At 51.1% G+C, this 24,092-nt stretch overlaps 1 protein-coding gene across 3 annotated transcripts in view; it reads left to right on the forward strand.

The window, feature by feature from the left end:
* The first annotated feature begins 1,953 nt into the window (after nt 1–1,953).
* Nucleotides 1,954–24,092, forward strand: part of MYO9B (myosin IXB) — an 85,808-nt gene continuing 63,669 nt past the window's right edge. Inside the window, exons 1-2 of one of the 3 annotated variants that reach the window (XM_014538271.1) lie at nt 1,954–2,090; nt 14,055–14,949. In XM_014538271.1, coding sequence (XP_014393757.1) covers nt 14,110–14,949 — 840 coding nt within the window. In that variant the 5' untranslated portion in view covers nt 1,954–2,090; nt 14,055–14,109. Of the gene's footprint in view, nt 2,091–14,054; nt 14,950–24,092 lie in introns of those variants that run through there. The other 2 variants (XM_014538274.1, XM_014538279.1) reach the window with 2 other exon arrangements.

Below are 24,092 nucleotides of genomic sequence, written 5' to 3' on the forward strand. Positions count from 1 at the left end.
AAGCTCGCGTCGGCGGGCTGCAGCTCAGGGACGGAGCTGAGGGGCAATAATGGGGGTGGGAGGCAGGGGTGAAGGGGGGGCGGGAACGAGCTTGGGGGTCGCGGAGGGGCTGCCGGAGACGGCGTGCTACGGCGCCGGATTAAACGGAAGAGAGTTGATGGGGTGGACCTTGTAGGGGAGTTTGTGGGCGAGCGGGGGTGGTAGGTCCTGTGGCTTTGAGCAGCCTCTCCGAAGAGGACGTGGCTTAAGTGGTAGTTGAGGGGTCGCAGGAAACGGGTCTGGGAGGGGCAGAGGCGAGGAGGCGGTGTTGAGGGGCCCACGCTGGGGAAACGGGGCCAGGCTGGTGGGGGCGGGACAGCTTGGGTGCGATCGGGGGAAGGGGTGCAGGACAGCCTGGGGGCGTCTGTCCACGGCCGAAGGGGTGGAAGAAGGGTGCCTGAGGCCGGGCGGCGCCTGGGACTCAGTGGGTGTTCATAAATGCAAGAGGTTCGGAACGCACTGGCGCGGTGGCCCGCTCAATTGGGAAGAGGAACATGGGCGATGGAAGGGAGCAAAAGAGGGTAAAACTATGGCAAGAACTGAGGGCCTGTCCAGGGAGGGCCTGGGGAAGAGGGGAAGGAAGGACTATAGAGTGACCCCATTCGGATGTTGAGATGCAGCCCATGGACATTGGTGGTAGAGCGCGGGGGGGGGGCGGGGGGGGCTCTTGATTCATCTTCTCAATTTCACCCCCAGCCGCTGGGTGACCCTGGGTGAGTCCCAGGGCTCTCTGCGCCGGGATTCCGGACTGGAAAACCACACAACTCTTTTGCTAAGACCTGGCTGCCTGAAGCCCTGGGGGGAGTGGGAGGTGGGGAGGTTGGGGGGTAGGGTGTCCCCGGGAGCAAGGAAGCAGACTCTGGGCCCTCCTTGGGACCGGAACTGGGTTTTAGAGGGGAGGGAGTGCATGTGCACGCTCCCTGTGTGCTAAGCTGTCACCACCTCCTCGCAGTTGCATCCTTGGACTTAAATGGGTAAAACGACATACAGGAAATCTGTCCTCCAGCGGCTGTGAGCTCAGCCCCAGAGGCAGCCAGTGTGCCCTGCTTCTCTTCTGCATGCCTGTAGGCCAGGGCTCTCAAAGGCAAAGCCTCTCCTGCACCCAGTGTCTGAGGTGGTAGCTGGTGGAGACATTGTGCCCTGCAGTTGGAGGGTCCCAGCTCCTACCTTGCTGTGTCTGGGTCTAGGAGTCTCCAGGCCCTGAAGCCATCCAGGAGCAGTGGGAGGTGACAAGGGCAGCTGGAAAGATGTTTCACCATCTGATGGGCCCGATTCTGGCAAGGGCCTTGGATAGGGCAGTTTTGATCAGCATTCATCTCTCTCCTTTCCCGACAGTGGTGAACCTTGTCTGGGATCTGCCAGAGGGCTGGGGAGCCGGGGCCTATAGCTCACACAGGAGATAAATCTGGATAGCTTGAATGTAAACAGGACCACAGAAAGATAGCCACCCCCTTCACCTCCAGAATGTTCTGGCCCTTATGAAAGGTGGCTCCGGGACACTCATTCAGAGCCCGCAGTCATGCCTTGTGCAGACATTGAGCATGGACTTGCCCTGGCCAGAGCAGCCCCAATAAAGAGGACCAGAATCTTCTGGGTGCATGGCCCTGGCTGTTTTCTCCTCCCTGCACCAGGAGCATGGTCAGGTAGGCTCTCTTGGAGGGTCTTGTGTTGGGGGTTCTCACCTCCATCAAGTCTCTTTGTTTCTTCACCTGCAAAATGAATGAATTGACCTCAGTCAGCATTTCTCAACTTTGAAACCCATCCCCTCCTGATAATCTTGGGGTGTCTACCACACAGCCCCCTTGGATTTTATGCAGCCCCCCAACTGGTGATCCCCTCCCTGCTGCAGTGGTTTGGCCTTCCATTCTAAAATTTATACCCAAAAATGATTTTTTTTTTAAACTGCACTTTCATGTTTCAAAGGGAAAGTTTGCAGTGCCAAACATGCTCTGCACACCGCACTTGTTCACAAAGCTCTAGCTGCATCCTGTGGTTGGAAGTTGCTGGGTGAGACCCTCCCTCAGGTCCAGGCCTATGACTGCAAGAAACAGGTGAGATGTAGGAATCTCCCGTTTGTTCAGCTGTAGGATTCATTCTCCGTCCCCAATAGGGGCTTGTTAACTTGCCACTTCCTTCTCCTCATCTCATCGAAGTTGTGTGTCTTGGGTGGGCCCAGTGTTCAGTTAAGCAAGGGCTGATTGTGCTGGGGGCTGGTTCCAGGGCACAGACATGAGCCCTCGTGCCCCCCCCCCCCAAAAAAACACACCAGGAATACTGTAGTGGAGTTGAGTGGCAGTCACTTCAGCAACAGAGCTGGCCCAAGAAGTCATAGGAATAGAATGAGGAATGACTAGTGCAAGCTTCAGAGCTTGGGAATTTCTGCAATTTCCCCAGAAGACATAGCTGGGCTCAAGCCAAGCCTTGAAGGATATGAAGGTGTGAAATGAAACCTGGAAGGAGGATTTGCACAAGCAGGTCCCTGTGCGGCTCTACCCTTCTGTGATAGACACTTTCGTACCCAACTCTTTTATTCTGCAAGGAGGCCTGGTTCCTATTTCCCCAGTATGGATACTGAGGCTCAGGGAGGGGATGACTTCAGAGATGGCTCCCTGGGTGATCTAGAAACTCGAAGGATCATGAGTAACCTCAAATGGGTGAGGACCAAATCTCTAGAGCAGAGTTACTCAACTGCAGAGCCATTCATATTTGGGACCGGATCATTCTTTGCTGGGGGATCGGGGGTCCCATAAATTTAGAATATTGAGCAGCATCCCTGGCTTCCACCCACCAGATGCCAATAGCACCCACCCCTCAAATTGTGACAACCAAAAATGCCTCCAGACATACTGTGTGTCCCTTGAGGGCAGAATTGCCAACAGTAAGAACCTCTGCTCTATAGTAAAATCTGGCTGCTGCCCCAGGCCCACCATTGCCTCAGTGGATCTTTGGTGTAAGTTGAGCTACTTGCAAGCTGCTGTCAAGAGCAGGAGTGGGGAAAAGAGGTCAGCAACTGAATTCTGCCCTCCAGACAGTTCTTAATCTGGAGACTCGATAAAAAGGAGGCACCACTGGGAACGGACCGAGGGGGAGTTGGACAACACACACCAAGAATGGACAGCAGAGGAGGGACAGGAGATGAGCGGGGGTGTCTGCATTCGCCCAGACAACCATGCCATTGTCTTTCCCTTCTTTGTCTTACCACTGACCTGGATTTCTGCAGGAACCGTCCCTGCCTTGGCACAAGTTGTTGCTTTTCTTCTGAGATTAGAGGTATTTGATTCTCTTTTCAAGAGCTACTTTGGAGGTGATCCCGGATCAAGGTGGCTCTTGAAGCTACATTATGTTCTCATGTTTGCCCTCTTGTCTCCAGATGCCAGTCCATCTTTAAGACAAAAAAAAATGTTAGACAAATTGTCTAACTTTTGCACCTAGTGCGTGCTTCTCTGCTTGTTCTCCAACTGTGACATTGCTGCGGTAACTCCATGAGAGGACATGCACGTTCTGGGGCCTCCCGAGCCCTTGTGGGCGATGTCCCTCCTCCCCTTCTTCCCCACCCACCAGCCCTTTGTATGTCCCCAAGTCCCCAACCAACTGTGCCAGGCAGCCCCTGCTCGGCTTCCCCACAGAGCAAGACAGGCCCTTCTCTCTGTCCTCCTGGATAGAGGGAGTCGCAGAACAAAGGGTTCTGTCTGAGCTCTGCCAGGCCCTGAAGAGCCAGCCTGCTGCCGGCCACTGCACAGAGCCCCCTCGCTTCACCTCTCCAGTTTTCATTTTGGCCCAGAAAGGGCCTCAGAGAGTCGGCATGTCTCAGAAACGCAGGGATGAGTTTGGGTTCTACTCATTTCCTCGTCGAGACTTTCTTTCCTCGGCGGATCCCAATGATAAATAAAGTGGTGATTCAAGCATTTGGCCTGTGGATTAGTCAGAGTGATGAATAAGCTGACCTGGTCTGACTCATTCATTTATATCCCAGCTCAGCCCTGCTTCATGGGTCTGTATGTGCGAGAATGAGCTTTTCACTGCTGTCACTGCTGGCTGTGCGCGTTTCCTGTGGCTGTCATAAAAAAGTACCCCAGACCTGGCCAGTGTTGCTCGGTGGTTAGAGTCTCGGCCTGCGCACCGAAGGGTTGGGTGTTCAATTCCGGGTCAAGGGCATGTACCTGGGTTGCAGGTTCTATCCCAGCCTCGGTCAGGGCATAGTGGGAGGCAGCCAATCAATGTGTCTCTCTCACATCAATAGTTCGTTTTCTCTCTCCCTTCCTTCCTCTCTCTTAAAAAAAAAAGGCAATAAAAAAATATATATCCTCAGGTGAGGATAAATAAAAACCAAAGACAGTCACATTCTGAGATGTTGGAGTTTAGGACTTCGACATAATAAATTGGGGCAGGGGGTGGAGACACACAATTCAGCCCATAACACTGGGTAAGGAGCCAATTTTATTTTTATTTAGTAAAGGTGTTTTGGACAAACAGTTGGACCAATAGGGAGTGAGTACATTTTGTTTTGTCTCACTCATTTAAGTAAACATTTTAGGGGTGGTGGGCAGGTTGGTCACATCCACTTTGGCAGCTCCCTGTTCGGGAATTTTCCAGATCTTGCACATGTCCTTCCTGACACTTGGGGTAACTGTAAAGAGGCAAGAACGCGGCTTGGGAAGGAGTATATCTCAGACTCTGCAAGGGGCATATTTGGAGCCAGACTTGGGAGGCCGTGTGTGTGTGTGTGTGTGTGTGTGTGTGTGTGTGTGTGTATCCCCCTCCGTCCACCAGGGGTCCGGCCAAGGTTTACAATCGGGACATACTGTGGTCTCTGTCCTGAGTATTGCCAAACCTGTGGCCAGCCTAAAGGATCACCTTTACTCTGCCTCCATGACAGTGCATGGATAGGCTGGGAAGGGAGCTGTTTGGTGGCTATGACCAAAGATGTTATTAACAGGTCAAAATCCTGGACCATCAGCCATCTAGGTGATAGAAGGTATCATTGGGTCTGAAAGTGAAACCAGATCTTTGTGTCAGAAACTGGGCAGGGGGTGTGCTTCGTAGCTATGAGGAGGGGGTCTTGCTCATGTGAAGACCATGAGACTCGGGGTCACAGACAGGTGGGAGGGGGTGACTCCGGGCCAGAGACTACCCCATCCTGCCAGGGTGGGCAAAGTCAAGAATGGAAAACAGGGATGGACGTGGGGGTCTTGTTGGGACAATGGGCTATGGCTAAAGGGTTCAGGATCTCTTTGTGATGGTGGGAATGTTCTAAAATTGAGTCCAAGGAGGGGTTATTGAAGAAACTGGAACAGGCACTCCTGGTGGGAGGCAACAGGTGGCTTTTGTGAAATATCTCACCTGCTAAGAGCTCTGAAACAACCAGTGTTAATTGAGTAGCTATTTAGTTCCAGGCATGAGATTAACAGCCGCATGGTTGTTGTTGCCCAGATCCCATATTGCAACTAGTGAGGCAGAGAGTGTCCCCAGACTTGCGACAGGGGATCCATGGGGACATGTCCCAGGTTGGGGGGGGAGGGTCCTGTGGACCTTAGAGCTGAGTAGGGCTTCCTCCTTCTCCAGGGCTGCCGAGCTGAGGTCCGAAGCAGGGCTTTCGTGTGTTGTCACTGTAGCTGTGCCCACAGGAGGTTCTCAAGGTGACTTTCCACCTGAGCGTGACAACAGGTGGACTGTGTGATTTGGAGATCCCAAAGGGGTCTCCTCTGCCCATCCAGACCCTCTTCCCCGGCGGCCTTCCATGTCTTTATGAGCCCACCAGTCACCTGTAAAAGACCCAGAACCCAGCCTCCTACAGAGCCTCAAAGGTCTGTTGTCCCTGTCCCCCCCGTAACCAGAACCCACCTGCATCCCAAGTGCCTGGCTTGACTACCATCAGTCCCCCCCCCACACACTGCTATCGGAGCCACCCAATGGGGAAACCCTCCCCCATGGTAATCCAGCTGTCACATGCTGGTTGGCTAACCCCTTGTGTCATTCGTTCCCTGGTGCTCCCTGTGCCCAACCAGCCAGGGCTCCCCATCAAACTTGCATGAAAATTTCAACTACATCCCACATTCACCAGGCTACTGGGTAGGATCTGACCTCCTCGACCCTGGCCCCTCCCCCTCCAGCCTCATTCTGTTGGTCACACTGGTCCCCTTGTTCTGAGGCTGCCTCTGCCCTTGGAGCTCACCACCCTCACTGGGCCGCCATCCCCAAGGGCTAGGCCTGTCCGCCCCTTCTCACTGCACAGGCCTCAGCAACCGTCTATTCTAATCACTTCCCTGCTTCCTGTTCCAAAAAAACCATCCTGGTCATTTGTTCTCACCAAAGCACCTTTAATTTCTGGGGCTGAATCATTCTCTGCAGTCATATTGTGCACTGTAGCGTCATACTGTGCACTGTAGGGTGCTGAGCAGTGTGCCTGGCCTTCACCCACCAGGTGCCATTCACACCACCCCTCCTCTCTATGGTGAGGTCCAAAAACGTCTCCCACCATGTCCTAGTGTCCACTGGGGAGGCCCTGGGTGTGACACACATCACATCTGGTTAGAAATGCCTCTGCTCTTGGATTGGTTTGTGGTCAAGGTTCCTGAAGGCCAAGACACCTTCGCATTCTCACTCTCTTGTGCCCAACTGGCCTGGCTAGGTGGAGGGACTGGAGAAACATTTGTTGACAGGACAGGTTGAAGGATGTAGTTACAAACCCCTGGGGGAAGGATAGGTCTTGAGGGGCAGACGAATGGAATTGCTGGAGGAGGTGGCTGCCCTAGCACATGCCTGGGGGAGGGGCTTTCTCCAGGGCTCAGACCGGTTGGGCCAGACTGGAAAGCCTGAGGGGTATGTCTTAGGGAAGAAAGGGACACACTCAGGCAACAGTTATGAGAGGGTGTCTATACTTGGAGTATCCAGTATCCTCTGCACTGGGGACCTGGATTTGTGTCCCAGGGTTGCCATAAGCTGGTACCCCAAACCAAGCAACTTAAACAATAGAAATTTATTCCCACAGCTTTAGAGGCCAGAAGTGCAAAATCAAGGTGTCAGCAGGGCCATGGCTCCCTCCAAAGCCTCCCTGGGAGACCCTTGCCTCTTACAGCTTTGGGGGTTCCAGGTGTTCCCATGGCTGTGGCCGCATTGCATCACCCCAATCTAAACTCTCCAGCTCTGAGCTGCCTTGACTGAGAAACACACTTGTTTTGTAGCTGTTTCTCAGCATCCATCTTCCCAATAACTTCACATGATCATTTCTTCCTAAAAAATTCAAGGACACCCGCATGGAGATGTGGAAATGCTGTATGTTCTAAGTGGTACCTCCTACATGATTCTACAGTCATGCCAGCCTCCTCCTTTTAGCTTGAGAATGATTTCATCCGATAAACATGTGGCTGCAAATTATGGCCTTATATAAACGAAGCTGCTCCACTACACTTTCTGGAGGCCCCGTCTGCCTTATTTTCCAGTAAATTCCAAATTGTTCGCCAAACCTATAGGCAGAACCTTGCTTTTTCATGCATAAAGCCTTGGCCAGGCCTTGAGCTCATTCACATTTGTCCACTCATCCACCCCTGGGGCCGAATTTGTGGTTGCCTCCCCTTCTCCTCTGCGGCTCCTTTCTCTAGGAGCATGAGAGAAAGGCCCTGAATTGAAGTTCACGTCTTCTCAGAGTGCAAGAAAGTATACGAGTGTGGTGTTTGCAAAGCCTTAATTTTTCACAGTTCAGGTTTTACAGTGGGAACTTTGATTATGCACATAACATACAATTCACTATTAATAACATTTAATGCATTCACAGTGTTATACAGCCATCACCTCTATCTAGTCCCAAGACATTTACATTACCCCTTAAGGAAACCCCATCCCCATTCGTTTGTCACTCCCATCTCCCCTCCCCCACCCCCTGACAACCACTAATCTGCTTTCAGTCTCTGGATTTGCCTGTTCGGGACTTTTCATATAAATGTGATCATTTACCATGTGGCCTTTTGTGTCTGGCCTCTTTCCCTCGGCATGTTTTCAAAGTTCATATTGCAGCATGTATCAGTGCTTCATTCCTTTTTATGGCTGATTAATATTCCACTGTGTGGCTGGACCACATTTTGCTTATTCTTCATCCTTTGATGAGCATTTCATTCCCACCTTTTGGTCCTCTCAGCGGGAATTTTATAGTCTGCCAGCTTGACTTCCATTTGGTGGCATAGTTCTCTCCTGAGTCCTGGGGAGACAGATTTCCATCAATGTGGGGGTATGTTTTGCTTCTTTTCACATTGTGCGCACTTCTATGAGTATTAGTTGGAGGATAGAATGGGCGTTTTAACTTCGGGATATTTGGTGAGATGGTTTGGATGAAGGACGGACACATGGGTTTTTAGGACCTGCTGCCCCAACACATGGCTGCAGCCTGCGATTGCCGCTTGCCAAGCTGTGTCTCACCACCATCACCCTCCACCCCCAGGACCTGCCACCTCCAGTTCCTCAGCCCCTGGCCTGCTTCCTTTCAGTCTGGGGATTCTTGAGGCACAGGTTTCACATCCACTTGTAACAAGGAATTTAAGCCATAGCATGAGGGATTTCCAGGTCTCAGACTCTGTTAAGACTCAATGAGGAAGGCATGCTTGGAAGCCAAAGAAAACCCTCCAACAGAGATGTCATTGTTAAATGACAATTAGTTAATGAGTTATCCATGAATCATCATGGCTGTGAAGCTGTGATCATCAAAACAGCATGGCACCACGCAGCCATCAGCAGCCCAGAGGCAGACTCACATGTGTCAAATAACTTATATGTGATATTTAACAAACAGAGGGGGCTCCTGGTCAGAGGAAGAAGGATTATTTAATAAAAAGCATTGAAACAATCACTTCACTCTCTGAAGAAAATCATTTGGATCCCTATTTACCCTCCCACACTTTCCTGGGTTGATTACTGTCCCCAAAACTCATGTCCCCCCAGAACCTCAGAATGTGACCTTGATTGGAAATAAGGTCTTTGCAGATGTAAAGATCTCAAGATGAACTCATACTGAATCTAATAATTGGTGTCTGTATAAGAAGAGGCAAGGACACAGAGAGGTGCACCATGTGACGATGGAGAAAGATATGGGAGTGAAGCATCTACAAGCCAAGGAACACCAAGTGTTGGTGGCAGCCCCCAGAAGGTGGGAGAAAGGCCTGGGATGGATTCTCCCTCAGAGCCTCCATTAGGAGCCAGCCCTGCTGACATCTCGGTTTTGGACTTTTTCAGAATGTGAGACAATCAGTTTTGTTGTTTTAAGTCACCTAGTTTGCAGTCCTTTGTTACAGCAGCCCTAGGAGACTCAGACACCCTTTGAAATGATTTCCAGGTGGATAAAGGCTTAAATGCAAAGAATAAATCTGGGCCCTGACTGGTGTTTCTCAGTGGTTAGAGTGTCAGCCTGCGCATGGAAAGGTCTCAGGGTCGATCCCCAGTCCAGGGCACATGCCTGGGTAACAGGTTCAATCCCCCCTCAGGGCCTGTGTGGGAGGCAACCAATTGATGTGTCTCTCTCACATAGTTATTTCTCAATTTCTCTCTCTCTCTCTCTTTCTCACCCTCCCTCCCTCCCTTCCACTCTGTAAAAATCAATGGAAAAAAATATCCTTGGGTAAAGATCAACAAAAGGAATAAGTCTGGGAAGGGAAGGTATAGTCCTATGTTAATCAGATTTGGGGAAGGAATGGGCAGTAGACATAAAAATAATAATAAACCACAGATCTGACAGCCTGAAAAATATAAAATATTTGTCTCAAAAAACACCGTATTCAAAAGTAAATTGATATGAATTCGTTTCATCAAACATGGCAAAGAGTTTAATAGCCTTCCTATACACAGAGCTCCTCTAACACAATAAGCTCCCCCAAAGCAGTAGTATGCTTCAGTGGGGAAAATGGGCAGTAGACATGAAAAACTTACAAAAATAGAAAAACAGCTGTTCAATAGACATAATTTTTTAAAAAATGCAGCCTGACAGTCAAAGTAATATGCGTAGCAAGATGCTCTTTTGTGCCCAGGGAGGGTCTGATCAGTGGAGTGTTACAGGCAAAATGGTGCCACCTGAATGGAATGAGGGCTGCTGGGCCAGAAGGTGCGTCCTGAGATTTTGCGCCAGGAACATTATTTCCTGGGACCTGGCAGAGGGATTTGAATGGCATGCCAAACTGAGGTTAAGGATGGCACCGTAAGGAAGCAGCAGGGTGGGGCAGACCTCCATCTGGGATTTGGGTGTGCAAAGCAGTGGGAAGGGTCTGGGGGTAGTGAATGCTTGTCTGGCTCACTGGGGAATGTTATGTCCTCCTGTGGGTCGGGGTTCTCGGCAGCTTCTCCATGGTTGGGCTGGAGAGACAGGGTCTGGGGGTAGGTGAATGCTTGTCTGGCTCACTGGGGAATGTTACGTCCTCCCGTGGGTCAGGGTTCTCGGCAGCTTCTCCATGGTTGGGCTGGAGAGACCCTGCAAGGTCTGGTCTCTGAGCCTGGCCTTGGGCTGGGTTGGGAGTGGCCGCAGTGTGCCATCAGCCAGTGTGGAGACGGAAGAGTGGCTGTGCTGTTTGGACCCCACTGACCAGGGGCTCTGAGGACCAGCTTGGGATGCCCCCAAGGGGCTTTGTGCTGGGACACCCACATCTAGACCGATGCATCCAGGGGCTCCATGGGAAGACCTTCTGGCTGGCTGATGAGAAGAGACAGCCGTTCTGGGGACATGGTGACAGCAGATATGATGTGGTCAGTGAGAGGAGCAGAGAACTAGCCTTTTGGATGTTCCAGGCAGGGCAGATAGAGGTGGCTGTGTTGAGCTGGAGGTGGGGCAGGTGTCCTTGGACATGAGCACAGTCCCTGAGGGGGTGCAGTGCAGTCAGTGTCCTGGGAATGGAGCCCGGGGGCAGGGCAGGCATAGGTGATGCTGGCTGCACAGCAAGTGAGCAGGTCTGGGAGAGGCTGCTGGCAGCAGGTGTGACTAGTGGGAGCTTGGTGGTACTTTCTGGGGAAAGGGCAGTGGTTCCATGTGGGAATGGGGAAGTCTGGCTTCAGGCTGCGCGGAAGCAAGGAGGTGACCGGGCTCTACCCTGGGCTGGAGAAGGATTTTTTAGTGTCTCTGGCTTTAAGGCAACGTGAGCTGTTTGCTGGGAGGGTCCTCCCCCTAAAACCTCTGGGAAAGTGGGGGGAGGGGGCTGCTCTGGGAGGAGAGAAGGGCCAGGTGAGGCTGGGCTAAGCAAGTAAGGGCCACCAGACAGGTCTGGCAGAGGAATTCCCAGGATGCAGACATGGTGGGCCTGGGTGGGCTCTGACAACGGCAAGAGGCATAGCTGCAGCAGGGCAGTCAGGTGGACCCTTTGGTGGACAAGCGGCCTCAGCTGGTTTTGGCCCTACCCCTTTTCAGAGGCTTTTCCCCTCCCTGCAGCCCTGGCTATCGGCAGCTGCCTGGAGCAAGCTTTATCTGCTTCCTCCTGGCCTGGGGTGGGGCATGCATCAACTAGTTCTTTAATGCCCCTCAACCCCCAATCTCCAGTCTCTGAGCGCAGGGTCTCCTGCTACCCCCACCAAGGGCCCCGGAGCTGCAAATGTCTCCTATAGGCCTCTGTTCACAGTGGGGCTCCGAAAGCGCCTGGTGATCAGCTTTCCCTGGAGGATGTGGGGTGGCCCTGAGTGCCGCTGGTCATGTGACCCGCAGCGCATCCAGGCCTCGGCCGGACCCTCATCAGGGCAGGTGGTGAAACTGCAGGAGCAGGATCATGTCACTCGCCTCCGATGGCTTCTTGTTGAGGTCGGTGTCTGCTGGAGGGAGAAAGGCTCTGCATGTGACCTCTCCACCACCTGCATCCAGGCAGCTTGAGAGTGAGACAGTCCAAAGCCCCCAGCCTGTGAGCTGGTTCACCCTTCCGGAAGCTGTGGTGCATATCAGCCATGTCTCCACGAGTACAAGTCACAGAGGTGTCATCTCTGCCTATAGCCCTGGCTCTGTGTGCGCACGCACACGTGTGTGCATATGAAAGTGCTGTGCACATGTGTCCATGTTTGTGTGCTTTCATATATGTGCATGCGAACATGCACGCATGTTCTGTGTGTGAGTGCATGAGTGTGGGTGTGTTCATATGAGTGTGTCCATGCATGTGCGTCTTTGTGGTTTATACTCTCTCACATTTGTTTGCATATCAGTTTCTCTCACCGGGCTTTGAGCCAAGTTTGGTTCATCTTAGTATCCTCAGTCATGCTTAGGTGGCACACAGTGAGCACGCACCTGACCCACACGTATTTATGCCTCTTACTCCGAGACACAGTCACTGTTGCCAACATTGGCTGCAGTTTATCTTTTTCTGCAATGTCTTCAGAAACAAATGCATTTTTTGAAAATAAACTTTTCCTGTTGGAGTCATTATAGATTTACAGAAAAGTTGCAATGACAGTACTGAGAGTTCCCTGTATTCTTTCCGCACCCTCCCCTACTGTGATCATCTTACATTATCAGGCACATTTGTACAGTTAAGAAATGGACATTGATACACTGCTATTAACCAACCTCCTGACCTTATCGGATGTCCCCGATTCTTCCATTTGTGTTCTTTTTCTAATCGAGGACCCCATCCTGGAAACCCCGTTGAATTTAATTATCACGTCTCTCTGTACTGTGGTGCATATCAGCCATGTCTCCACGAGTGCAAGTCACAGAGGTGTCATCTCTGCCTAAAGCCCTGGCTCTGTGTGCGCACGCACACGTGTGTGTGCGTATGAAAGTGCTGTGCACATGTGTCCATGTTTGTTTGTGTGCTTTCATATATGTGCATGCAAACATGCACGCATGTTCTGTGTGTGAGTGCATGAGTGTGGGTGTGTTCATATGAGTGTGTCCATGCATGTGCGTCTTTGTGGTTTATACTCTCTCACATTTGTTTGCATATCAGTTTCTCTCACCGGGCTTTGAGCCAAGTTTGGTTCATCTTAGTATCCTCAGTCATGCTTAGGTGGCACACAGTGAGCACGCACCTGACCCACACGTATTTATGCCTCTTACTCCGAGACACAGTCACTGTTGCCAACATTGGCTGCAGTTTATCTTTTTCTGCAATGTCTTCAGAAACAAATGCATTTTTTGAAAATAAACTTTTCCTGTTGGAGTCATAGATTTACAGAAAAGTTGCAAAGACAGTACTGAGAGTTCCCTGTATTCTTTCTGCACCCTCCCCTACTGTGATCATCTTACATTATCAGGCACATTTGTACAGTTAAGAAATGGACATTGATACACTGCTATTAACCAACCTCCTGACCTTATCGGATGTCCCCGATTCTTCCATTTGTGTTCTTTTTCTAATCGAGGACCCCATCCTGGAAACCCCGTTGAATTTAATTATCACGTCTCTCTGTCTTTCCTTGTTGCTCATAACCTTGGCGGTCTTAGGAGGACTGGAGGGGCATCTATCTGATGTTCTCCATAGGAGACTGGGGTTGTGGGTTCTAGAAGCAAATACATTCTGAGCAGTTTTCTTGAGTGAGTTTTTGGGGGCTCTTCCTGACTTGGTCCTCCTCATTGGAATTTGGGGTACCCTGTTGTTTCAGAATCCCTGAGTTTCAGGATAGGTTCTTGCTGTCCCAGTATATTGTGGGGATGTAACCAAGGCCTGTGGGACCAAGTCTTCATCTTGGCGAGCTGGCGGGGGAGATTTTGTCCAAGAGGAAAAGCCAGGAAGGATGTGGACTGGTAAAGACTTAGCTGAGACATGACTGTGATCATTGGGCTTGCAGGTTGATAGGCTGACCCTGGGTGAGGAGGGATGGGGGCTGCGATGGTGTAAACTCCAGGGGAAGGGCTTGATCTTGGGGAGGAGGGGGTGTGGTGCTGTCACTCTGCAAGAGTCACAGAGGTCACCTTTAAGGACAGGCAGAGGCTCTCACCACCTGTTGGCTTTTCGGGAGAGCCCTATCTGGCAGGGTATTCAGGCCTCAGGTTTGGGGCTGTTTGTCTAGGGTGGGCGTCAGTGTTTCCTACCACAACTACCGTTCTGACGGTGCTACTCCCTCCCTTTCAGCTCCAGAAGCGTGCCCTGAGCCTGGGAGGCATGCTGAAGCCAGGTGGCTGGCAAGATGAGTGTGAACGAGGCAGGCAGCTCCGGCTGCCAGAGGCAGGCGGCCTATCACCTGCATATCTACCCACAGCTGGCCACCAGCGAGAGCCAGGCCTCGTGCTGTGTGACAGCCACCAAGGACAGCACTACGTCCGACGTCATTCAGGACGCTATCACCAGCCTGCGGCTAGATGGAACCAAGCGCTATGTGCTGGTGGAGGTCAAGGAGACAGGCGGGGAGGAGTGGGTGCTGGACGCCAACGACTCGCCTGTACACCGAGTGTTGCTGTGGCCTCGACGGGCACAGGACGAGCACCCGCAGGAAGATGGTTACTACTTCCTGCTGCAAGAGCGTGACTCAGATGGGGCCATCAAATATGTACATATGCAGCTGATGGCCCAGGCCACAGCTGCCCGGCGCCTGGTGGAGCGCGGCCTCCTGCCCAGGCAGCAGGCGGACTTTGATGACCTGTGCAACCTCCCTGAGCTGACCGAGGCTAACCTCCTGAAGAACCTCAAGCACCGCTTCCTACAGCAGAAGATCTACACGTATGCAGGAAGCATCCTTGTGGCTGTCAACCCTTTCAAGTTCCTCCCCATCTACAACCCCAAGTACGTGAAGATGTACGAGAACCAGCAGCTGGGCAAGCTAGAGCCACACGTGTTCGCGTTGGCTGACGTGGCCTACTACGCCATGCTCCGGAAACGTGTCAACCAGTGCATTGTGATCTCGGGTGAGAGCGGCTCAGGCAAGACACAGACCACCAACTTCCTGATCCACTGCCTCACCGCCCTGAGTCAGAAGGGCTACGCCAGTGGTGTTGAGAGGACCATCCTGGGCGCCGGCCCCGTGCTAGAGGTGAGCAGGGCAGTCGTCAGAAGGGGCCTTAACATGGGGGTTTTATTATTGCGAGAAGATATTTTGTTATATGCACGGTTCCCTAGAAACAGGAGCTTTGCTAGAAACAGGGCCACACGAGGAGGCACCAGGGCTGGTCAGGAATAGGCAGGAGTGAGGGGGAATCATGGACAAGAGTCCCTATTGTGATTTTCATGGGAAGGGATGGGTGAGGCAGGGTGAGCAGGTTTAGGATTGGCTGGTTTCAATCACTTGAGGGTTCTTGGACGTAGGGGCTGCCCAGGTTGTCTGGTATCTGGCCCTGGGGTGATCAGGGCAGGTGGATAGTGGTCCTGAGTGTGAAAGCTTGATAGGAGAGGTGGTAGGAGTGTGGGCTCTGACTGGGTGGGTTTGCATATGGGAGATATGCTCACAGGCAAGACCTTTGCCCTCTCTAGGTATTGGCTAACCCAGCCGTGGGCAAACTACGGCCCGCGGGCCGGATCCGACCCATTTGAAATGAATAAAACTAAAAAAAAAAAAAGACCGTACCCTTTTATGTAATGATGTTTACTTTGAATTTATATTAGTTCACACAAACACTCCATCCATGCTTTTGTACCGGCCCTCCGGTCCAGTTTAAGAACCCATTGTGGCCCTCGAGTCAAAAAGTTTGCCCACCCCTGGGCTAACCCGAGGAGGGGCAATCCCTCCAGGGTCAGGTAGGCCCCAGATGTCAAAACATCAGAAGGTAGAGAAAAAAAAAAGGCCTGATATACACTGTTGACGTCTGGGAGGCAGCAATCTGTACTCCAGGTCCCAGAAATAAAAGGATGGCATGTCCAAACCGAGCAGTTCATGATGGAGGGTTTCCTGTGGGGCTGTGGCATGGAAGAAAGCCATCAAGGCGTAGTGCAGGCCTGGGGGTGAGGGACAGTGAGGCGAGGAGGGGGCCACCGGGCAGCGCTATATGGTCAGTGGGGGCGGAAACCCTCTCGGCCCTCTGTCCAGTATCCCATGGCCAAACCCCGTGAAAGCCATCGATGTGTTGCTATGGGTAAGCCCTCTGGATGCAGGGGCAGCAGAAATGACCATGCACTGTTCCTCACTCTCGGGTTCTTAAGACAAGAGGCATCCACATTTCAGAACATGGCCCAACCGTCATCGCCGGGGAAGGCCAGGGCATTGTGTGGCCCAGAGTTTGTGTGGCTCTGGGTTTGGCATCTAGAACTCTTTCTTCTTTAAAAAAGATTTTACAATAAATAATTATATAAATAATTTTAATCTTAAGGATTTAATTTTATCCATTATAATATAAATTATTGTGTTTCTTAGAGCAGTTTTAGATTTATGGCAATAATGAGCAGAGTACAAGAGATCCCTAAAGTCCACAGTTTACTTTAGGGTTCACTCTGTGCTGTACATTCTGTGGATTTGGACAAATGTACAGTGTTCCATATCCACTGTTACAGTATCATACAGAGTAGTTCCCCTGCCCTAAAAAAACCCCATGCTCCGCCTGTTCACCCCTCTCCCCCTCAAACTCCTGGCAACCACTGATCTTCCACTGTCTCCATCATTTTGCCTTTTCCAGATTAGTTTCCTCCTCTCAGCGATATGCATGTAAGATTCCTTCATGTCGTTTTGTGGTTTGAGACTTCATTTGCCAATTAACACCTCATTATCTGGATGTGCCATAACCTGTCCATCTAGACCCCCCTCTTTGGGGGTGCAGAAGCCTTGCCTACCTTGGAGCGTTGACCTCCAGCTTCTGCCATTCCCCCCAAGCTGAGGGCCTAAAGCAGCTACCTCGGGCTGCTGTGCAAATTCACTGAAATCACATCTAGACTGCGCCTGCTGAATACATTTCAGTTCCTCTTCCTCCCTGTTGATCTCTGAGATCATCAGCAAGAAATTCATTGGAAATGGCTGTGTGGCCTGGCCCTATGCCTACATGGATAGCCTGTTTCTGTCTTCTCCTGTATATGTAATGTAAAGATTATCATTTTCTGTGTAAATGTTTTAAAAATTACTGAGTAACCCAGCTGCAGAATGAACACTTTTTTCTTTAATGCTGTGTACTCTGTGTGCATTCCCTCCTGATCACTCATTCATTCTACAAATATTTCGCACACATGTCTGCCATGTGCCAGGCACTGTTCTAGGCACTGGGCTATGTGGTGGCCACAGTGGACACAAAGGCCTGCCTGAGGAGAACTGTCGCCTCAATGATGAGAAGGCAGGCAGAGCTAGGAGCCAATAAGAAGCCAGCAGGCCCAAGGAAGAAGGATTGAGGGGGTAGGAGGTGAGAGGTGATGCTGAGCTGGACCTACCTGGAAAGAGGGGGGAATCCATACAGGAGGAGGCACGGCCAGTGCAAAGGCCAGGAGGCTGGACCATGCCCGGTGTGTTGGAGGAAAGGCAAGGGCCCAGGAGTGGGGTGAGTGGGAGGCAGTGGGGACAGAGAGGTGACAGGGAAGTCACTCATGGCCTTGTGGGCCGCAGGGACGGCCCTGTGTGACATGGAGCTAAGGAGGGTGTCCCAGGTTCAGTTTGTCTTCATCCCAGCTCTGAAACTCAGCTGTGGTGAAGCCAGTGGCCCCAACGTCCTCCCAACAAGTATCAGGAGCCGTGACATGTGCTCTAGGCCAGTGCATTAGTTCCTGGCACCAGAGTCCTGACTGAAATGCTGCAGGCTGTCAATGACGTTAGACATTAAGAACATCAATGAGAGGGCAGACCCAGTGTTTACCAAGTGGAGCTTTTTGCCAAGTGGTCATTCACCCCTCGTGGAACCAGGCAGGCAGGTGGGTGTGCCCATGCTTGGTGAGGACGCTGAGCCCTGAGGTATCAACATGACATGGTGAGGAGGCAGGATTGGCATCAGGGTGTAGTTTCCTCTTCTAGTTAAGGACCATCCAGGGCACCTGGATGAGGTTCCAGTGGCTGCCATAACCAAGTACCACAGACGGGGAGCTTCAAGCAACAGGACTTTAAAGTTGTCCCTCAGTATCCATAGGGGACTGGTTCTAGGACCCCTGGAGACACCAAAGTTCTCAGATGCTCAAGTTACATCTATAAAATGGCATAGTAATTGCAGATAGCCTATATTTACACAGAGGCTACAGCCGGGATGCCTGTATATCACTTCATTCACGTGGATTCAGCATAGTGCTCAGTACCTGGCAAATTCAGGTTTTGCTTTTGGGAAATTTTGGGGTTTCTTTCCCCCTAATATTTTTGATCCTCGGTTAGTTGAATCTACAGGTGCAAACCCCATAGATTCAGAGGGCCGACTCTATTTTCTCACAGCTCTGAAGGCCAGAAGTCTGAAATGCAGGTGTTGGCAGGGCCACGCTCCCTCCAAAGGCTCTAGGGGAGGACCCGTCCTTGTCTCTTCCAGCTTCTGGTGGCTCCAGGCATCCCTTGGCTTGTGGCTGCATCACCCCAATCTCTGCCTCTATCGTCACATTGCCTTCTCTTCTTGTAAAGACACCAGTCACTGGATTTAGGGCCCACCCTGACACAGGATGACCTCATTCTAATTACATCAGCAACAACCCCATTTCCAAATAAGGCCATGTTTACAGGTTCTAGATCAGGACATGGACATGACTTTTGGGGACATGTCCAGAACAGCCCCCACTGAGTGACAGCTGGCAGTGTCTGAGGCCTTCTTCCCTGAGGGCCACCCTGGCTCAGCAGCCATCCTGGAGGCCCACAGTGTCTCCCATCGGCCTCCTTGCTCCTCCCCCTGCAGTTGCCTCAAGGGATCTTGGCACATTCTTGGAGTGCCGTTAGTCACCCTCTGTGGCAGGCATCTGCACCCTATGAGTCAGATGCCTCTGACCTGGCTGCCTCCCTCGAGCCTCAGCAAGAGCCAGCAAAGCCAAGTTTCCCCAGCAGTTAGAATCTGCTGGAGGGCGGTGCTCTGCTGGAGGGCGGTGCCCACACCAGCTTCCAAAACTGGCTTCAGCCAAATCCACATCAGGGCCGTAAACATGCTTCCTGGGGCGACCTTTTGGAAAGGGAGAAGGTTATTTTAATTTAGAGCTGGGGTTCCCAGTTGAGGCACCACTAGTGTCTGGAGCCAGGTCATTCTCTGTGGGGGACATCCTGTGCACTGCAGGGTGTTGAGCAGCAGCCCTGGCCTCTACCCACCAAGTTCCAAAAGCAACCTCTCCCCCAAGTTATGACAACCAAAAATGTACCCAGACATCACTAAGTGTCTCCGGGGGGCAGAGTCTTCCTTGGGTGAGAACAGCTGTCTAGAGTCACAGCGTGGGATCCCACGAGACCCAGTCACTGTTTCTTTCAGGTGCCAACCATTTTGTCCATAAGTAAGTCCCAGCCATCCTGTGCTAATCCAACAGGCACTTTCTAATAACAGGAATGATTTGTTATCGGCCTTCGGACCCACTTGGGTCTCAAGCTTCAGGTGCCACAGTTTCCACGTGTCATCTCTCTGAGCCCTCGAAACAGCTCTGCTTGTTTTAAAGATGAGAAAACAGAGCTGCAGAGAGGCACACTAGGATGCAAGTGTCCGGGCTGCCATTATAAAGTACCACCAACTGGGGAGCTTAAGACAACAGGAGTCTGGAATCAAGGCGTGGGCAGGTTGGCTCCTTCTGGAGGCTCTGAGGAAGAACAGAGCCAGGTCTCTCTGCCGGCTTCTGGGAGCTTCCAGCAGCCCTTTGGCATTACTTGGCTTGTGGCCGCATCACTGCAGTCTCCTCCTACACCTCCACGTGCTTTCTCCCCATGTGTCTCTGTGTCTCTACTCTCCGTTCTCTTATGAAGACACTGTCATTGGATTTAGGGCCCACACTAAATCCAGGATGAGCTCACCTTTAGATCCTTACCCTTTGTGCAAATAAGGACCCATTCACAGATTCCTGGGATGAGGACTTGGACATATTTGGGGGAGGGGGGCAGGGAGACACAAGTCAACCCACTCTAGTCTGGGTTCTCCTGGCCACACAGCAGGCAGCCATAGCTGGACCAGGGTTCAAAGCCAGCTGGAGACGAGCCTGAGTTCATGGTATCTCCCTGCATCCCCATGAAGGATTCCCTCCTCACCTTGGCCAAAGATCGGCACCACTGGCAGTGTCTGGTACTTTTTACAGCTCTACAAAAGGAGAAGTTGAGTTGTTTTGAGGTTTGAGTGTCACCAGGCGCCACCTCCCTGCTGCACCCCCCACCCCCATCCCCCGGACGCGGGTTGCAGTCTCACTGTGCAATTCTGACCAGAAAACAGGAAGGGGGCACTGTGGAAAGCCAGTTCCAATCAGCTGATTCGTCGCCTGCTGCACTTAACTGCTACTGTCACAGTTTCACACGGTGTCACTTGACTGTGCTCAGCTACAGCCTGCCCTCTGAACCGCCCTCCCTTCCCAAACACATGTATGTGGGACTTGCCTGAGCTCAGGAACACTGAAGGTGCAGATGGCAGACTCACTAGGGCCTTGAGCAGTCTGGGGTCTTTCTCAGGGATCCTCACCCCTCCAGATGCAGCAGCCCATAGCATTGGCCACTGGACCAACCACAAAATACTCCCAGGACATGTGTCTCTTCGTGCCTCTTCCTTGGCCACAGACCTCAGCATCAAGGCTTAGCGTGGAGGGCTTAAGGCCTGGGTTCTCTTTGTCTTTCCTGAACTGTAACAATGCCACCGACATTAGCAAATGCACGTAGGGTTTTAATTTCGAAAGCAGAAATGAAATGAGGATCCTTGCTGGTCAAGCTGCTTTCCCAAGCGGCCAGAGGCGACTATGTGCCAGGGTTCAGGGCCTTCGTGTAGCCGCTGTGCCCTGGCTCACACAGAGAGAGGAAGCTGAGAAACAGTGACGCCCCAATCTGCTCAGCATACTCATAGGAGACTGGTGACCCGAGATAGCGAGACATAGGACCCAGGGGGCTCCTGGAGCTTGCTGCTGCCTCCAATCTGCCTGTGGGGCCCCAAAGGAGCCTGTTCTAGGACTGGCGTCTGTGCCAACCTGGTCCTAAGCACCAACCCCCTTCTTAGGGTCCCACAGACCCAATATCACATGACCCCAGACTGCCCTCAGCCGTCTTCCAACTGCCCAGCTGCTGTTCCCACTACCCTCTGTCAGCACCAGGGCACCAGCCTAGGCAGGTCACCCAGAACCACATGTCATCATCCATTTTGACCCATGTCCTCATGGACACCTACACAGACCATATCCTTCTCTCCACAGAACAGTGATAGGCCAATCACTACCCAGTGTTGGGAGCGCACAGGCAAAGACATTCAGCCAGGAGTACAGAGATAGAAGATTCTGGAATGAGGAGGCATGCCTCTGCAATTAGGGTTTTTATTTAAGACCCTTTCTGAGATATAATCCATCCATTTCAAGTGAACAATTCAGTATTTTTGAGCACATTTATTATGTTGTTTAACAAGCACCTCTATCTAATTCCAAAACATTTGCATCACCCCGAAAAGGAAACCCCATTAGCAGCCACTCCCCATTTCCTCTCCCCTCAGCCTCGTCACCGCTGATCTGCTTCTTAGAGCTCTCAGAAGTCGTCCCCCACCCCCTGGCCCGTGTTCAAGGCTCTGGCTGGCTGGCCATCCTAGAGGCTGGGTGGATGGCTGGGAGATCAGCAGTACAACATCGGGTCACCCATCAGCATGGGAGGGAGAGTGAGAGCCCAGGATGGGATCCTAGGAAAATGGACAGTATAGGGAAATATGGTGGTGCAGGGATGGGAGAAGAAGAAGCCTGTGTCCTGGAGATGGGCTATTGAAAGCCCATAAGGGAGATGGGCCCCGTCTGAATAGCTGTAGAGTGTGAATAATAGAATCTCTGGCTGATTCCGTCCCCGGTGTGGCCTCCCCAGGATGTTTGAGGGGCCTTGGGTTGACAGAGCAGCCCCAAGGAGGTAGGTGCTAAGGCTGGAACCCTGGGGCAGGAGGGGGAAAGGGGCAGGCAAATGGCACAGAGAACGGAAGGTAATTAAGGCCTTATGTCGACTTAAGGCCTCACAGACAGAAACACACAAGGACAAAGGCCACGACGCTTCCACGCCACCAGCGTCTGGGTGCCGATGGATCCTTTCTCCCGGGTGGGGTGTCCTGTGCACTCTAGGGTATTGAGCAGCAGCCCTGGCCTCTAACTATCAGGCCGGTAGCACCTCCTTCCCCAGTTGTGACAACTAAAAATGTCTCCAGACATCACTAAGTGTCTCTGGAGTGGCAGATCACACCAGTTGAGAATAAATTTCAGGCCAACTGCATGCAAAGACTGATTTCAGTTGAACAGATGTTCTGTGTTCTATACCTAAATAGTTTCAATTTCTTTTTCGGTAATATCTTGCTATTGTTACACATCAACCCAACTGTATTTAGTGCCATCTCTTCCATCTCATGGAAGCCGTCGAGCCAGGGAACAGTTCCGGCTAGTGTTCTCATTCACTCTCTGGAAGAGGTGACTGGTGTTGTCTACTCCCCACCCCCACCTCCAGGCCAGCCACAGCCAAGAGAATGGTCACTGCCCACCCACAACCAGAAGTGTCCTGGTGTCTTTGCTACCCATCACTGATACAGCATGCTTCGGTGTAAGGGTCGACTTTTCCATCCGAGTTTGGTCTTCCAGGAGGACTGAACAACTTCTTAAAATATTATTTTAAAAATTGCTCATTGCCCGCTGGTGTGGCTCAGTGGTTGAGCGCTGACCAATGATGCTCTCATCATTGATGTTTCTATCTCTCTCCCTCTCCCTGCTTCTCTGAAATCAATAAAAAAATTATTTTAAAAATCTATAATTATATTTTCTCTTTAAGAAGCAATCTTCAATAATGTATTTCCAAAATGTTGTACATGTACTTTAATTTTGTACCTAATAAAGACTAAAGGGTCACTTTCAGTGTGCCTAAAGATTTCCTTCTTTTCTCTACAGTGTTGTTTATCACTACTATCATCATTTTAATTTTCCCAGTATCTATTCTTTTATGGAATAAGGGTAAAATGCAATAAAATAGTCAAATAATTGCACAAATGTACACTGCTGTGAAGATAAAGAGGTTGACATCATTGAAACTGAACTGAACTGTTAGCTGGCTTGCAATGCCACTATTTTAATAGCTCTCATCAATGCCCAAAAATGCAGTGGCTGATTTGAGGACCCCTAGAGCTGAAAAGTCATACGAACCCTGTGGGGTTTCTTGCAGACAAATGTAATGAAAGCACTTTTAGTGGGTTTTTTGATGCAGTTAGCACTGGTTCCTTTGCACTGGGATTTTATCACCCCTCCATCCCTGTTCTTTTGGGGTGACTTTCTGAGCCTAATGCCAGGTGTTGGCTATGGTTCAGCTGCTCTCCTATAAGCGTCTCCCCAACAGGAAACAAACCAGGGCCGCTGTGGTGGTTTTTGCTGCAGGGGAGCACGCATGGTTATCCACTGCACTTATTTGAGGTTTAATTTCCTTTTGTGCGTACCAGGAATTGACAAATTGCAGCCCACAGGTTAAATCTGCCTGTTTCTGTAAATAAAGTTTTATTGGCATACAGACACACCTTCATTTACATATTTTCTGACCTGTTTCAATAGTTTTATTGGCCCCCACCCATGCCCACTCATTTACATAATAGTCTGTGGCTGCTTTCAGGCCACAGAAGCAAAGCAGAGCAGTTGTGACAGACACCATATCTGAAAGCAAAGCTGAAAATATTTACCACTTGGCTCTTTGCAGGAAAGGTTTACTGAGCCCTTATACCTATAGTACCCATAGAACATTCTAGATCGCGGTCGCCAACCTTTCGGACCTCACGGACCACCTCAGACCACTGGTTGGCGACCACTGTTCTAGATCATTCCATAGTTAGTTTCTACAGTCATTCTTCTCATCTGCTGAACTCTACCTTCCTAAATGTAAGGAAAAGATTCCCATCTTCATTTCAGGTGACTTGTATCACCACATCAAATCCTTTTGCAGACATCTACCCACGACAGTCTGTGATTTTGTGCTGTATAATAAGAAACACTTGGGGGGTTTTCAGGGTCCTATTCCTGGCACAGAGCTCCTAATACCCGTAGAATTTCCTAACTAAAGAGAGTGAGAAAGAGGTCTTCCGTTTTGTTATTGGTGACTTGGAAAGTACCTAAGGATAGGGACTAGTTCTCAGGAGAACCAGCCATCTG

Source organism: Myotis brandtii, unplaced genomic scaffold (assembly GCF_000412655.1).
Source record: "Myotis brandtii unplaced genomic scaffold, ASM41265v1 scaffold1040, whole genome shotgun sequence".
Lineage (NCBI taxonomy): Eukaryota > Metazoa > Chordata > Mammalia > Chiroptera > Vespertilionidae > Myotis > Myotis brandtii.